This window comes from Phycodurus eques, chromosome 4, assembly GCF_024500275.1.
Source record: "Phycodurus eques isolate BA_2022a chromosome 4, UOR_Pequ_1.1, whole genome shotgun sequence".
In the NCBI taxonomy this organism is placed as follows: Eukaryota; Metazoa; Chordata; class Actinopteri; order Syngnathiformes; family Syngnathidae; genus Phycodurus; species Phycodurus eques.
This window is the reverse complement of record NC_084528.1, coordinates 25,825,414-25,839,217: the sequence shown is the minus strand read 5'-3', so window position 1 is coordinate 25,839,217 and position 13,804 is coordinate 25,825,414. Positions and strand designations below refer to the sequence as shown.

Below are 13,804 nucleotides of genomic sequence, written 5' to 3'. Positions count from 1 at the left end.
AGCACACTCATGCAATGTACTGTATGTGTCATAGAATGAATACTATCACTCCTCTCTCCAGTTTTTCATAATAGACACCTTGCAAAGGAGAAATAAATGCAACTAGAAATAATCCGCAAAGTCAAAAACTAGTCCACAACATGTTTTGCCACATGGTCAATCATGCAATGTGTGTGTCATATAATTAATGCCATTACTCCTCTCATCAATTTTTCTTGGTAACAGCCACCTTGCACAATAGAAATAGACAGAAGCACAAGAAATAATCCAGAGGGTCAGAAAAATCCATCGGACACAGTCACATGCCAACGCGTGCAACGTACGTGTCATAAAATTACTGGAATGCAATCATTCCTTGCCAGTTATTTATGATGCATGCCATCTTCCACAACAGAAACAAAAAAACACCCAAAAGAAGTAATCCACAAAGAATGGGGCACCCAAGTCTGTCAAATGACAACAACCCCCGCTTCTCGATCGTCAGCCTCCACATGGCAATTAGCTGCAATCTAATGAGGACACCCAATCTCAATCGAGCTGGAGAATGACAATTAGTTTAGTGATGAGAAAACTCAATGGTCCTCATCCTCGCTACACTTAAACACAATTTTACGACGCTCCCCGGGGAAGATATTCAATGTCCCTGATATCAGCTTTGTCATGCATACACTAAAGTCTGAACGCCAATAGAACTTCTGTACTGTACAGTTAGGATTTGGAGGTGGTTTGAATAGAAACCTTTTAATCTCTCTTTACAGCGAGAATTTGAGGTAACGTCCAATTAAGCAGTTTTCATAGAAACAGAAAAGTAAAGGAATAAACATGACTGAGGAGTTTTTAAAAAATATGTATAATAATATTATAATAATATACACAATTATTGGAACATTCTAAATGTATAAGAAATTAATTTTTAAAAATTATAAGAAATATGTGACAACTTTAACATGCATTGTATGGACAAAAGTCAAGAAGTAAAAATGGAAGAGAATTGTTACTATTGATGCCTTTAAAACCTTAAATAAATGCAAATATTGATTTTAAAACTAAATATTTATTATTTATTGTTTTAGTATATTACAAAATCCCCCCCCACACACACACACACAAAAGCTTTAAATTGACTTTTGTAAGAAATCTGATGTAAGCTTTTTATTTATTTTTTTAAAAGTTCACACTGCTCCCTGGTGGACGAGTTAGTCAAGTCTCTGAAGGAACTCTGCTGCCATCTTGTGGCCACAATACAACCTTCCAGCTCCAGAGTTTACTGCACCGTTGGTATTGAAATATAAAATCATGAATAACTGGCACGAAAAGATCGCATTACAGTAATCTGTAGTACTCTTCATGTTCCTGTGCGTGCTGTGGGATTTTTCGACTTTGCGAGTATATTTCTATTCGTTCTGTCGATTTTTGTTCTGCAAGGTGGTGGTTGTCAACATAAATAAAATTAATTACAATGAAAAATGTCTTACCTGTGTTGTTTTTGTCATCTTTGGCAGGCAGAAACATAAAAAGAAAATAAATAAATGTTAAGACAACAATGTAATGGCAGACATACAGTTACAAAGTGTTAATTTTCCATGCACGCGTAGCATGTGCCGAGCCAAGAATATCCTTATAATAACTGTCTACAGAGTATATCAAATTATGAAGTACAGATCTTTACAAAATGTATCAATAGCCTATCTGACATTAATAAATTGACTATTAATCCTTCCTCATTGTTTCAGAGAAAAGGCAAAGTGTAATATTTTTGTTTTAAACCCCTAAATTTTGGATTAAAATATCTACTATCAAACAATGTGATGTCCTATTTAACCTAAGATATCCCCATAAAAAATGAGTTATGTAACACTTTTGTTCCTTATGTTTCGAATAAATGAGCATTCATTCATTGTGCTGTTTTACTCTTTCACTGGAGATTTCCCCCCATGACCCTTCAAAGACAAAGAGTTCGGCGCTACATCCATAAGTGCAACTTGAATCTCTACTATGCAAAGCAAAAGCCATTTATCAACAACACCCAGAAACGCTGCCGGCTTCTCTGGGCCCGAGCTCATCTAAAATGGACTGATGCAAAGTGGAAAAGTGTTCTGTGGTCCGACGAGTCCACATTTCAAATTGTTTTTGGAAAATGAGGACGTCATGTCCTTCGGGCCAAAGAGGAAAAGAACCATCCGGACTGTTATGGACGCAAAGTTCAAAAGCCAGCATCTGTGATGGTATGGGGCAGTGTTAGTGCCAATGGCATGGGTAACTTACACATCTGTGAAGGCACCATTAATGCTCAACGGTACATACAGGTTTTGGAGAAACATATGCTGCCATCCAAGCAACGTCTTTTTCACGGACGCCCCTGCTTATTTCAGCAAGACAATACCAAACCACATTCTGCACGTGTTACAAAAGCGTGGCTTCATAGTAAAAGAGTGCGGGTACTAGACTGGCCTGCCTGCAGTCCAGACCTGTCTCCATTGAAAATGTGTGGCGCATTATTAAGCGTAAAATACGACAACGGAGACCCCAGACTGTTGAACAGCTGAAGCTGTACATCAAGCAAGAATGGGAAAGAATTCCACCAACAAAGCTTCAACAATTTGTGTCCTCAGTTGCCAAACGTTTATTGAATATTGTTAAAAGAAAAGGTGATGTAACACAGTGGAAAACATGACCCTCTCCCAGCTTTTACGGAATGTGTTGCAGCCATAAAATTCTAAGTTAATGATTATTTGCAAAAACAATAATGTTTATCAGTTTGAACATTACGTATCTTGTCTTTGTAGTGTATTAAATTAAATATAGGTTGAAAATGATTTGCAAATCATTGTATTCTGTTTTTATTTATGTTTAACACAACGTCCCAACTTCATTGGAATTGGGGTTGTAGTAGCCACTGGCCATTTTTTTTATATATATAATTTGTTGCACCAATATAAACAAATTACATTTTCAAATATTTTTGTTTTTGTTTATTTTGGGTTATCAAATTTTTCCGGTGAAAGAAGAGTGTACTCTTTCTTTTTGGTAGCTTTGATGCTTAAATTGTCACAGAACTTGAAAGATCAGTCAAAATGGAACTATGCTTTGAAAACAGCTTCCAGTGAATCATCCATCCATCCATCCATTTTCTGAGCCGCTTATCCTCACTAGGGTCGCGGGCGTGCTGGAGCCTATCCCAGCTGGCAGGAGGCGGGGTACACCCTGAACTGGTCGCCAGCCAATCGCAGGGCACATACAAACAGACAACCATTCGCACTCACAGTCACACCTATGGGCAATTTAGAGTCTCCAATTTATGCATGTTTTTGGGATGTGGGAGGAAACCGGAGTGCCCGGAGAAAACCCACGCAGGCACGTGGAGAACATGCAAACTCCACACAGTCGAGGCCGGGGATTGAACCCGGGACCTCAGAACTCTGAGGCTGACGCTCTAAGCAGTCGGCCACCGTGCCGCCTCCAGTGAATCAGTTAAAGGGAATTTAAGCAATAGCGTGATTGTGTCGATGCTGAGCAGGGGTGCACAGTGCCAGTGGCTTCTCTTACGTAATCCCACTACATCCACACAGCAGATACCAAGGATCAAATGTAACGTCACACATCTTATTCTTTAAAATTTATGACAGTCACCACGTATCAGACTTTCACTAAAAGCCTCAAAAAAATGCTCTCGAAGCTTTTAAAAGTCACAAATACAGAACAAGTCAACACTACACCATGTTTTCAAATTGTTAGGGATTACGCAACCTACTTTCACATTGTCTGAGTGCTTTTTTGTAAAACAGATTACCATAGCAACTTTATTGGTTTCCATGGCAACACTGATAACCAGCTGGCAAAGCTGTGGCTTTCTTTCACCAAATTCTCATTCATTTGCACTGATGTGAGCAAATGTTGATACTTTATTTCTGCAGTTACTCATTTAATTCGAATGTGGCAAAGAAAGATTTATGTCTCAGGTTCATTTGTGACACTTACATGACACTAGAATCATTAAATATGTGTAGATATCACAAAGGTAGGCGAGGGGAGTCACAACTTGTGACAAAAAAGTCCACAGTTGGAATAAAACTGTTTATAATAGTTTAAATAGAACTGTGATTTTATTGCTAAAATGTTGATTAAACAGCATAATGTCATTGAACTTGCATTGTTAAAACCGGACATATTTTGTAAAAAAAATAAATAAATAAATAAATGAAAAAAATAAAAAGAATAATTAAAAAATAATTTAACTGGTTATTATTTGGGTCTCTGGAAGGCTTGTCCACCAACCAAGTGTGAAATTAAACAAAGATGTCAGTCTTTTGTGTTCTGCCTTTTTCTGAAAATGTGTCTGAGCGAAACCTTCTGAATTTTACAGAATTATGACATCACAATTCAGCTAATTAACATAGCGTAACGTAACATAAATGCATGTATCTATCCAATGCATGGTGATCTGTGTGCAAATGATATAAACACAACAAAATGAGTAAAAAGTGCTGTGAATACTCTCCGCACGATCAGTATTTTGTCTACTTAGGTCATGTCGTGGTGCTACTCACAGAGGCAGATGGGCTTCGGAGCATCCCACTTTCCCAGCTTGGTACAGTGGCTGACGTTGCGTCCCTCCAGCACGAATCCACCGTGGCAGCGGTAGTGCAGTACCGAGCCCTCCACCGGCAGGCCTGGGGGTCTCACCGTCACCTGCCCGTTCTCCAGAGACGTCCACACGCGAGGACACAGCAACACTGGCACAGGCAAATCTTGCGTTAGCACCACAAAGCTAAAGAGGCTAACAAGTCCGGCTACAACAGCTGCAAGCGAAAAATGTCACTTTAAAGACATTGACGTGAAACATTGATTATCTGAAGGAGCTGCCTAAATAAATCATGGTTATTACCATTTAGCTGTGTGTTAACTATAGCTTTGATTTCGTAACAAGTCAATGACCACAGCGCTAATCTTAACGTATTAGTTTAGCTTTTGTCGCTAAACCTCTTCCTATTGTGGAAATTTGTACGTGTGAGATGAAGAAATAACGATGATTGTCTTACAAAAACATCACATGGTTGTCTTATTATAACTATTTTTCCATTTCACTTCAGTTAGCTATGCTAATGTGCTCTAACAATACCACAATGCTAAGCTTTAGCAGTAAGATTAGCCACATTCTTAATTAGATGATCATTATTAGCTCCATCAGACACTGTTAGCAGTAGCATTCATTTAGCACATAGTCAGTAAACATAGCGCTAATTTGGATATACCGTATTATTTGAGCTTTAGTCGCCTCACAAGCACAACTAGCATAAAACAAACAGTGTAGGCTAGAATATTTGCTAAAGGCTAAAAGCGCCTACATGCTATCACACCAACAAGACTTACACGCTGATGTTTAGCAGTAAAATTAGCCAAAACGATCGTAAAACCTGCCATGCATTTTTAGCTCCAGCAAGCACTGAGTGTTAGCAAGAGCATTCATGTACCGCCGAGTCATGGAATTTCAGCTTTAGTTACCTCACAAATGGCCTAACATCAAACAAATACATCTATCTGAGTTAATTTGCTGGATTTGTTGACTAGAATGTGAGCTAAATTCAAATAGAACCTATGTGCTAACACACTCGACCTGACTTTGCTATGCTGATGTTTAGCATTATTATACATGCTGTATATGTATAAATCGTTTAAATCATATTGTCATAGGCCATTTGAATTAGCAATGTTAGCATTGTTAGCTCTGCTTGAGCTGTGAATGAATCAAAAGCTAGACCAGGTCATTTACTAAGATAAATGGCTAAGGCTGCTGCCAGAGGAAACAGAAGGAAAAAAAACTGAATAAAGATAATTGTTGTCAAATTATTTCCGAGAGACATCAAGCACAATAAAAAGTCTTCCGTGAGCCTCTTAAAGCCACAGACACATTATATCATCTTATTTTGGAACGTGTACTTTTTTATTATTATAATTTTTTTTTCATTAAAAACTGCGGCAGGCGTTCTTTTTAAACGAATTATTTTTATGTGCCGTGTGTGTGTGCAAGTGCGTGTGTGTGTTGAGACTATTCCCCTCCGGCATGTAAACACATTGATTGCTAAAGTCATCCAATCTGCAGCTTTAAGCTTTTTGCACAAAGAAGCATTACTTGAATACAATGGACTTGGGGGAAGGTGTTATTAGGACTGTAAAAGAATGAAAATAAAATGAGGTTTGATCGGCTCGCTGCACCAAAACATGACCTGAATAGAAATTTCAGTCTTTTTTTTTTTTTCTCATAAAACTAAGGGGAAGACTCAGGGTTTTTGGAATCTCCTTCGGGGGCATTTTTGATCCACTTTTTGGGTTTGTTTGGTGAAACAGCTATTAGGGGCTATTTTTTTTTTTTTTTTCTAGCTTTCCACAAAGAGCTACTGAGTGACTTTTGGGGGAGTCGTGTTGTGGACATGCTTCAAACCAAAATGTCTGACTTCCTGTTCAATTTAGGCATGGGTCCTTGGACTCTTTCCTGCCCAACATGTCCACCAAATTTTGTGTCGATCGGTGGAACTGATATTGGGGGGACATTTTTTTCTTTTCTTTCGTTCTGAAGTACGAGGCTCAGAATTTGTCCAAAATGGCTGCTTCAAAGCAAAGTTCTGTTCAATTTCAGGCACGGGTCTCGACAAGAGCCAGTTACTGATTTCAAGGTATCCCGCGGTTTTAAAAAGCCAGGCAACTTTCCATCAGCGGTATGACCGTTGCTGGTGCGACAGTCAGTCAGCTCTCCGACTTCTCCGCTTGTCAAAAGAGTCGACTGCGTATTTTTTCGGGTGCCGCGGGTTGGTAGAGCAAGAATATACAAAACGTGTTTACAAAGAATGGCTGCTAAAAAAGGCAATACTTCCAATCCGATATCACATCTACAAGAGCACCACCCATTACTCTTCGTCAAATTCAAGGCAGCATTAATATGAACGATTGCAACTAGCTAACCATTAGCGTGTCTACAATTGTTGCAATAAATATTATAGACTCGTTACCCAGGACGATAACTGTAGCACTGCCAACATCAGTTCGTTCTGACATTAGTTCAAAAAGCGTACGAGCAGAGAAGTGGCTCCTCGTATTGTGAGAAATAAGTACTTTTACTGTTGTGCTAGATTTTTGAATTGATTTAGAAAAATTCTATTGTTTATGTTCTTTTGACATTTACTAATGTACCTATGGAGCGCGTTCAATGGAACCGAAAATTAATACCCAAACTAAAACATTTTAGAGGTGTAATTACAATACTAGGACACTGTGAAACCGCAATATATTTGCTCACAGTTATCATATCGTCAGGATCTGATACCAGCCCATGCCTCCATGAGTTTTTGAGACTTATTTGTGCACTCTGTCGCCACAGATGTGCCAATCAAATTTTGTGTTGTTTGGTAAAAGCAGAAACCAGATAGAAAGCATTGTAGTTTTAAAAAATGCCTTCGCATCGCCTGCTGGTCGAACCCTCATAAATACACACAAAAAAAAAAGACTTGAGTACTCACGACAGCTGCTGTGCTGTGTCATGTCCGTCCAAGTGCCGTTGGGCAAACACTTCCTGACTTTAGGCCCAACAATCACGCGGTTCCCCCGGCAGATGTACTCGATCTCGTAATCCACAGGCAGGATCTGAACACTGCGGATCTGCAGAGGCAGAGCGATGGAAATGACATGGATCTACCTCATGCTTTCAAATCCTCTCGAGACCGTGCCATATGGTGGCGGCCAGAAAAAAAAGAACTCTGCATTGTTGTTTTTGTGTGACAAGAATTTAACTGAAACCAAGAGATCTTTGTTTCGTTGCAGGTCATCCAACCATCCATTTTCTATTGCGCTTATCCCAATTACGGTGGCAGATGATCATGTTGCAGTATTATCACAACTACAAATCATCTTTAAACCCCCAAATGGATAACTGTTATCCCAATGTCAGGGTTTATAGTAGTGATCCGTATGGGACGCCGCTGGAAAACCCATCCATCTCGCCATCCATTTTCTACAGCGCTTGTCCTCAGAGTTTGGTGATCTGGAGCCTATTCTATCTGAGTTTGGACAAGCGGCAGGGTATATCGTGGACTGGTCGCCAGCCAATAGAAGGGCATATAAGAATAGACAAGCATTCACATTTACATTTGCACCTATGGACAATTTTGAGTCTTCAGTGAGCCTACTCTGCATGTTTTAGGAATGTGCCTGTGTGTCTTCACCATGTTGCAGTATTATCACAACTAAGTAGAAGTTGTCTTTAAACCTGCACACTGATGATTCTTATCCCGATGTCAGGATTGTGGTAGTGATCCCTGTGGGACACCAGCAGACAACCCATTCATCAATGCATCTTTAAAACCCAAAATTGACGATTGTACAGTCAAAATAGAACAGCTTTCACTCTCTCAATGGCCTTAGTGATCATTTTGTGGCGTACTGTCCTGTCTTCTGAAAATGAGCCACTGCTCACCCAGCCCGAAACTACTCTGGGTGTTCAGATGAAACATCGATCAATGACAGCATCCACCTGAAATCAGATTTAAATCGATAATAGCAAAGGTTGGTGATACTTACAATATACAGTATACTGTATATAGTTTGTGATACAGTATTTTAGTCTTGTTTTTACTTTGAATAAATTTGCCTTTTTTCATTTTTATTGTGGAACAATAAGGCTCTGGGTATGAAAGGGGTATGAATGATTTCCGATGCACTGCGTACTCTACAATAAGCAAGAATTCTACCACTGACTCATGAGTCTTGCCAGCGAATATGTTAAACAGAGATTCCTGTATCAATACCAATGTTTTTTTTAAGGATATCCTAACATTTAGTGCCTTACCCCTAGTCAAAGTTAACAAGTACTTTTTTCTGTACTATTTTCTGTGGTAAAACCCAACCACATTCTGTACTTTTGATTGTATTTGTCAGAGCGTGTACCTGCTCTTGTGTCAGGCCTCTGTATCGGATGCCTCCATCCCTCGGTGGCCGAATGATGGCGCAGCCTGGGAAAGGGAGGGGGGCAGAGAAAAAAAAAAATGATGGAAGAAAGAAGCTGTCTATGGATGATGTTGATGTATCACAGCAAACACGGCACATGATACATGCTCAATTTATCTGACAAATCGCACTCTCGACAGAGTTCATTCCTTCCCATCATCCCACACACAGTCACGCAACTCACACGCACGCACACAGTCACACGCGCGTGCACACACACGTGCACAAATTACCTCCAGCTGATGAATTATGTATGGGCACAACAAGAGATGGGAGAGCGTGGAGAATCAGCAGAAACAAAAGCGCCGCCATGGCTCCACCTAGAAGACAAAACAGAGGACGAGTGCTCATGAATGTGAAAATACAGTTGTTTTTTATTTTAAGCTTACTTGCAGAACATTTTACTGCATCCGTATGAGATATTTTCAGGAGAATTTTGAAGGAAACAAATTGTGGAGTCTATTTTTGTTCTATTGCCATCCAGTATTTGTACGGTTTCAACGTTCCACTGCTGGGGCTGTTTTCCCTAAAGTTCCCGAAGTGTTTCCTGACATTCTAGTTTTAGTCCTGGGAGTTCCTAGTCTTTTTCGTTTGTCTCCAGTGTTCCATTGAGCCCTGGTATTTAGTTGTCAGTACAGTGGTACCTTCACTTATAACATTATTTTGTTCCTTGACCAAGCTCATAACTCTCTATCAAATCAGTGTTCCCCATTGAAATTAATTGAAATGCCATTAATCCTTTCCAGCTAGGGCTCGGCGATATGGCGTAAAATTCATATCATGGTACAAATAGAATCCCATCAGGGTAATGGTATATATCACCATATAAACCTGTAAGTGTAAAAATATATAATGCAAGGATTTTTTGAATGGCTGTTCCTAGAGTTTTATAATCTCCAGTGTTTGCAGCGTTCCTCGTATTTCTAGTCCTTCTATGTTACTTCACGTTAACAGTAACTCTGTTCTCGTGGTCAGGGAGTGTTTCAAGTGATTCAATACGATGGGGGTCAAAGCACTCCTCGTATTTCTATAGTGCAAATGTTCCCAGTGTTCCTCGAGTATCAAACACTCCTGGAGTCTAATCTCAATCTTTCAAGGGTTTTAGTGTTTCAGAGCCCCAGTGTTCCTCATATCCCAAGTGTTTCACTGTTGCCATAGAGTTACTAGCAGTGGTCTCGGTGGTCCTAAAGTGTTGCCCACTTTAGCCAGGGCTTCCGGCACTCCTAGTGTGTTTCAAATAGTCTGCGTTCTTTAGTGTTTCAAGATTTCCCTCCATTCCTGCATTTCTGTCATGGTTCAATAAAGCACCAGTGTTGGGACCTGACTGGCATTAAGAGTCCAAATACTAGGCTACGCTAAGTAGGGCAAGAATCCAAATCCAAAGATTCAAATCCGGTACAGTAGTCCCATGAGCATTCTGGCATACGTGCATACACGGACACAACAAAGACGCTAAATATAGTTTCCCATTTGCACTTTGGAATAATAATTATCATTCTTTGTGAAACTTCAAACCAAAGCTGTTTTTGTATGCGTATGCACAGTATGTATGTATTGTATGTATGAATGAATCATCAAACAAGTTTAAAAATGAGTCAAAGACAACACAAGTAAACAAAAAATTTTTGAATGAAGGTTTTTATTTTTAAGGGGAAAAAAATCCAAACCTACATGACCCTGTGTGAAACATGGCCCTCCCTGTTAAAACATAACTGTGGTTTATCATACCTGAGTTCAATTTCTCTAGCCACACCCTGGCCTGATACTGCCACACCTGTTATCAGTCATGAAACCACTTAAGTAGGCCATGCCTGACAAAGTGAAGTAGACCAAAAGATCATCAAAAGCTAGACATCTTGCCGAGATCTCAAGAAATTCAGGAACAAATGAGAAAGAAAGTAATTGAAATCTATCAGTGTGGAAACACATAACACACAATCCCTAAAAATAAGTTATTTTTCTTAGAACTCTACTGTTTATTTGTGTGAGCGTGCAGTGAGCGTATTGTGTGCCTGAAAAGCAAACAAGCACACCTCCATACAGGAGACAGATGGTGGCAAGGTTTTCCGGCCGGTGGAAGACAGATAAACTCTCTGCTGGAAGCCGACAATATTTTTAGACTTGTGCTGACAAGGAGGCATGCAGGAAGTAGACACCACCCCACTCCGAAAGGGGGGGGGGGGGGGGGGTGGAGAGAGAGAACGAGTCGGCCCACCGGGAGTCGTTAATAGCAGCACATCACACACTGGGCCAGATGAAAGCAAGAGTGTGCGTGTACATGTGCGTGTGTGTCAACTGGGGTCAAGCTTGAAATGCAATTTAAGCTCGAGAAGCACGGACAGCGCCCCCTGCCTCTACTCCACAACACTGCAGGCCGTGTGCATGGGAGCCAACAGCTTTTCTCCCTCCTTGCTGAAATATTCATACTCTTATGCAAACCTTCCTCAACCCACATTTTTAACCCCCGCACACGCGGTACTGCCCGTTATACCTCCGCAACCCAGGAAGTAGTCTGACTCAAATTTCCCTCTTTATTTGGTGCATATTTTACTTCCAGTACACAGTGCCTTGAGATAAGAATTTAATTTGCTTCCCACTGAAATGAATGTAAGTGCCATTAATTCATTCCAGCCTTATACCAAAAGATAACAAATATTTTTGTAATGTGTATTTTCATAAGGGAAAATAGCACTCCATCACACTTACACATTTAGTTTTCTTCCAATATACAGTATCAAATTTGTATCATGATACTGTCAGTAACATTGCAAAAATATAAAATGTTTGTGTAATTTGTTGTTCTAGACAATAGTTTCTTGTCGTCAATATGAAACAGTACGTATCAAGACAAGTATTAGTGATACCAGCTACTGGGTATCAATATCAACGAGCATAGTCTGACGCCTTATGGGGACTGAAGCAAGGGTGGTACAAAATATTGATATCAGGAGGTATCGTTATATTATATATATTACATTGCTGCGCTCTGTCTATTATTGATTTGATCTCTGGATCGTATATTGTCATCTTAAAGTACAGTTTCGCGACACCATCATTAAACATCAATATTGTCAATCTCCAATATCACAGTGCAAGAGAATGTGTCTTGTTGTTGTACAGTATTGAGATATGATACAGATCAATACCACGATCCTGACATCGATCTGTATTGTCTTAATCTTGTGATACAGCAATTCTGATTTTGTCATACACCATTTATGCGATATTGCATAATTGCTACATCGGGATATTGATCTGTATCATATCTCTATACAGTACAATATCAAGAGACAACACTATAAAGTACTGATCTTGATATTCTCCAATATATTGTCACAAAAACACAAAAATCGTATATTAATATTACAATGTAGAGTATCGATGATTCGATACACCCGTATACAAATTTGGATATTGTTGCTCTCCAGTTTCACAGTTCAATATCTTGATTATCATGCAATCACTGTACTGTGATATCGATACTGTGATTGATCGTTTCTGTATCTTACTGTACTGTAGTCAAAGTTCAAAAGTATTGATATTGCAAAACAATATTTCAGTTTTGATACACCAGTATCAAATATCCACTCACTGTAATCGATTTGATTGATTCATTGATCCGGTAGAAAATGATGGATGACAGTGTGGCTACACTTGTATCAAATACACAATGAGTTTTGTGATACGGATATCTTGATATAGTGTATTTGTATATGACTGTAAAAATACCTGTATCATCACTTTGTTATCACTTGTAGTACAGTATCTATACACCAGATACCACTGTTGAAACACTCCAATACATTGATTATCTGGCAATCTCAGTATCGTGATTTTTGATGCATCGTGTCTGTAATCTGTACAGTATCATCCATCCATCCATTTTCTTTACCGTTTACCCACACTTGGGTCGCGGGCTGCTGGAGCCTATCCCAGCTATCTTCGGGGGGGGGGGGGGGGGGGTACACCCGAAACTGGTCGCCAGGCAATCGCAGGGCACATAGAAACAAACAACCATTCGTATCAATAGACAGCAAATATTAAATACTAAATATTTGCACCAAGTGACTTTTTACACCAAGTAAATCGTAAATTTGGACTTTGGATGACATCGGAAGCTGCGTGGGCTCGACCAGGCTCGGTCCAGCATCCATCCACCTGCCGGAAGCAGAAGAGGTGCGTTCACGTCGACTCGGAGATGCTGCGTTTATGTACGCGCGTGGGGTCATGGGGAGGGTGCCGCCACAAAAAAAAAATCTCCCGAGCCGAACCGTACGGTTCTCACTTGTACCAAACGTAGATGGAGCGTAAACGCATCATTGTAGCTTGTGTCAAGCGTAGATGGTGCGCAAAGCAATGGAGCTGGTACGTAAACGCAACATTCTGCTGCAGCTCAGCCGAACCGGACCATGTCTAATAACAACGTAAACACACCCATAATGGTAGACACTTGACATCGGTGATGCAAAGCGCACTTACCTTGACTTGCTAATGAAAAGTAAGATACAAAAAAAAAAAAAAAATTAAACTATACTCCAAATGTGCATTTTTGTGCCTCTTCTTCAATGGTTGTTTTGGGATCGAGCTTGTCGCTGCTATTGCGTAGACAGGACGTCGGCACGCAACGTAAAAGCGAAATGACACGAAAAAGATGGATGGCTACAAAATAAATGAGACAAGACATGCACTATATACAACGACGAAGCGGTAGAAGCCTTCTCCTCCTCCTCCTCCCTCCTTCCTTCCCTGCTTTACAATCTGAAGCTAATTCCCTGCCGCCGCCGCCGTCGTCATGATGACGCACGCATGC

The 13,804-nt window shown here is 40.0% G+C and overlaps 1 protein-coding gene across 3 annotated transcripts in view; it reads right to left on the bottom strand.

Moving 5' to 3' along the window:
- gabbr1a (gamma-aminobutyric acid (GABA) B receptor, 1a) overlaps window positions 1–13,766 on the bottom strand; it is a 74,677-nt gene extending 60,911 nt beyond the window's left edge. For 2 of the 3 annotated variants that reach the window (XM_061674827.1, XM_061674830.1), the window contains exons 1-6: window positions 13,474–13,766; window positions 9,228–9,314; window positions 8,935–8,999; window positions 7,512–7,650; window positions 4,548–4,733; window positions 1,476–1,493 (exon numbers count right to left, since the gene is read on the bottom strand). In XM_061674827.1, coding sequence (XP_061530811.1) covers window positions 1,476–1,493; window positions 4,548–4,733; window positions 7,512–7,650; window positions 8,935–8,999; window positions 9,228–9,306 — 487 coding nt within the window. In that variant the 5' untranslated portion in view covers window positions 9,307–9,314; window positions 13,474–13,766. Of the gene's footprint in view, window positions 1–1,475; window positions 1,494–4,547; window positions 4,734–7,511; window positions 7,651–8,934; window positions 9,000–9,227; window positions 9,315–12,886; window positions 13,162–13,473 lie in introns of those variants that run through there. The other variant, XM_061674829.1, reaches the window with a different exon arrangement.
- Between the last annotated feature and the right edge of the window lie 38 nt (window positions 13,767–13,804).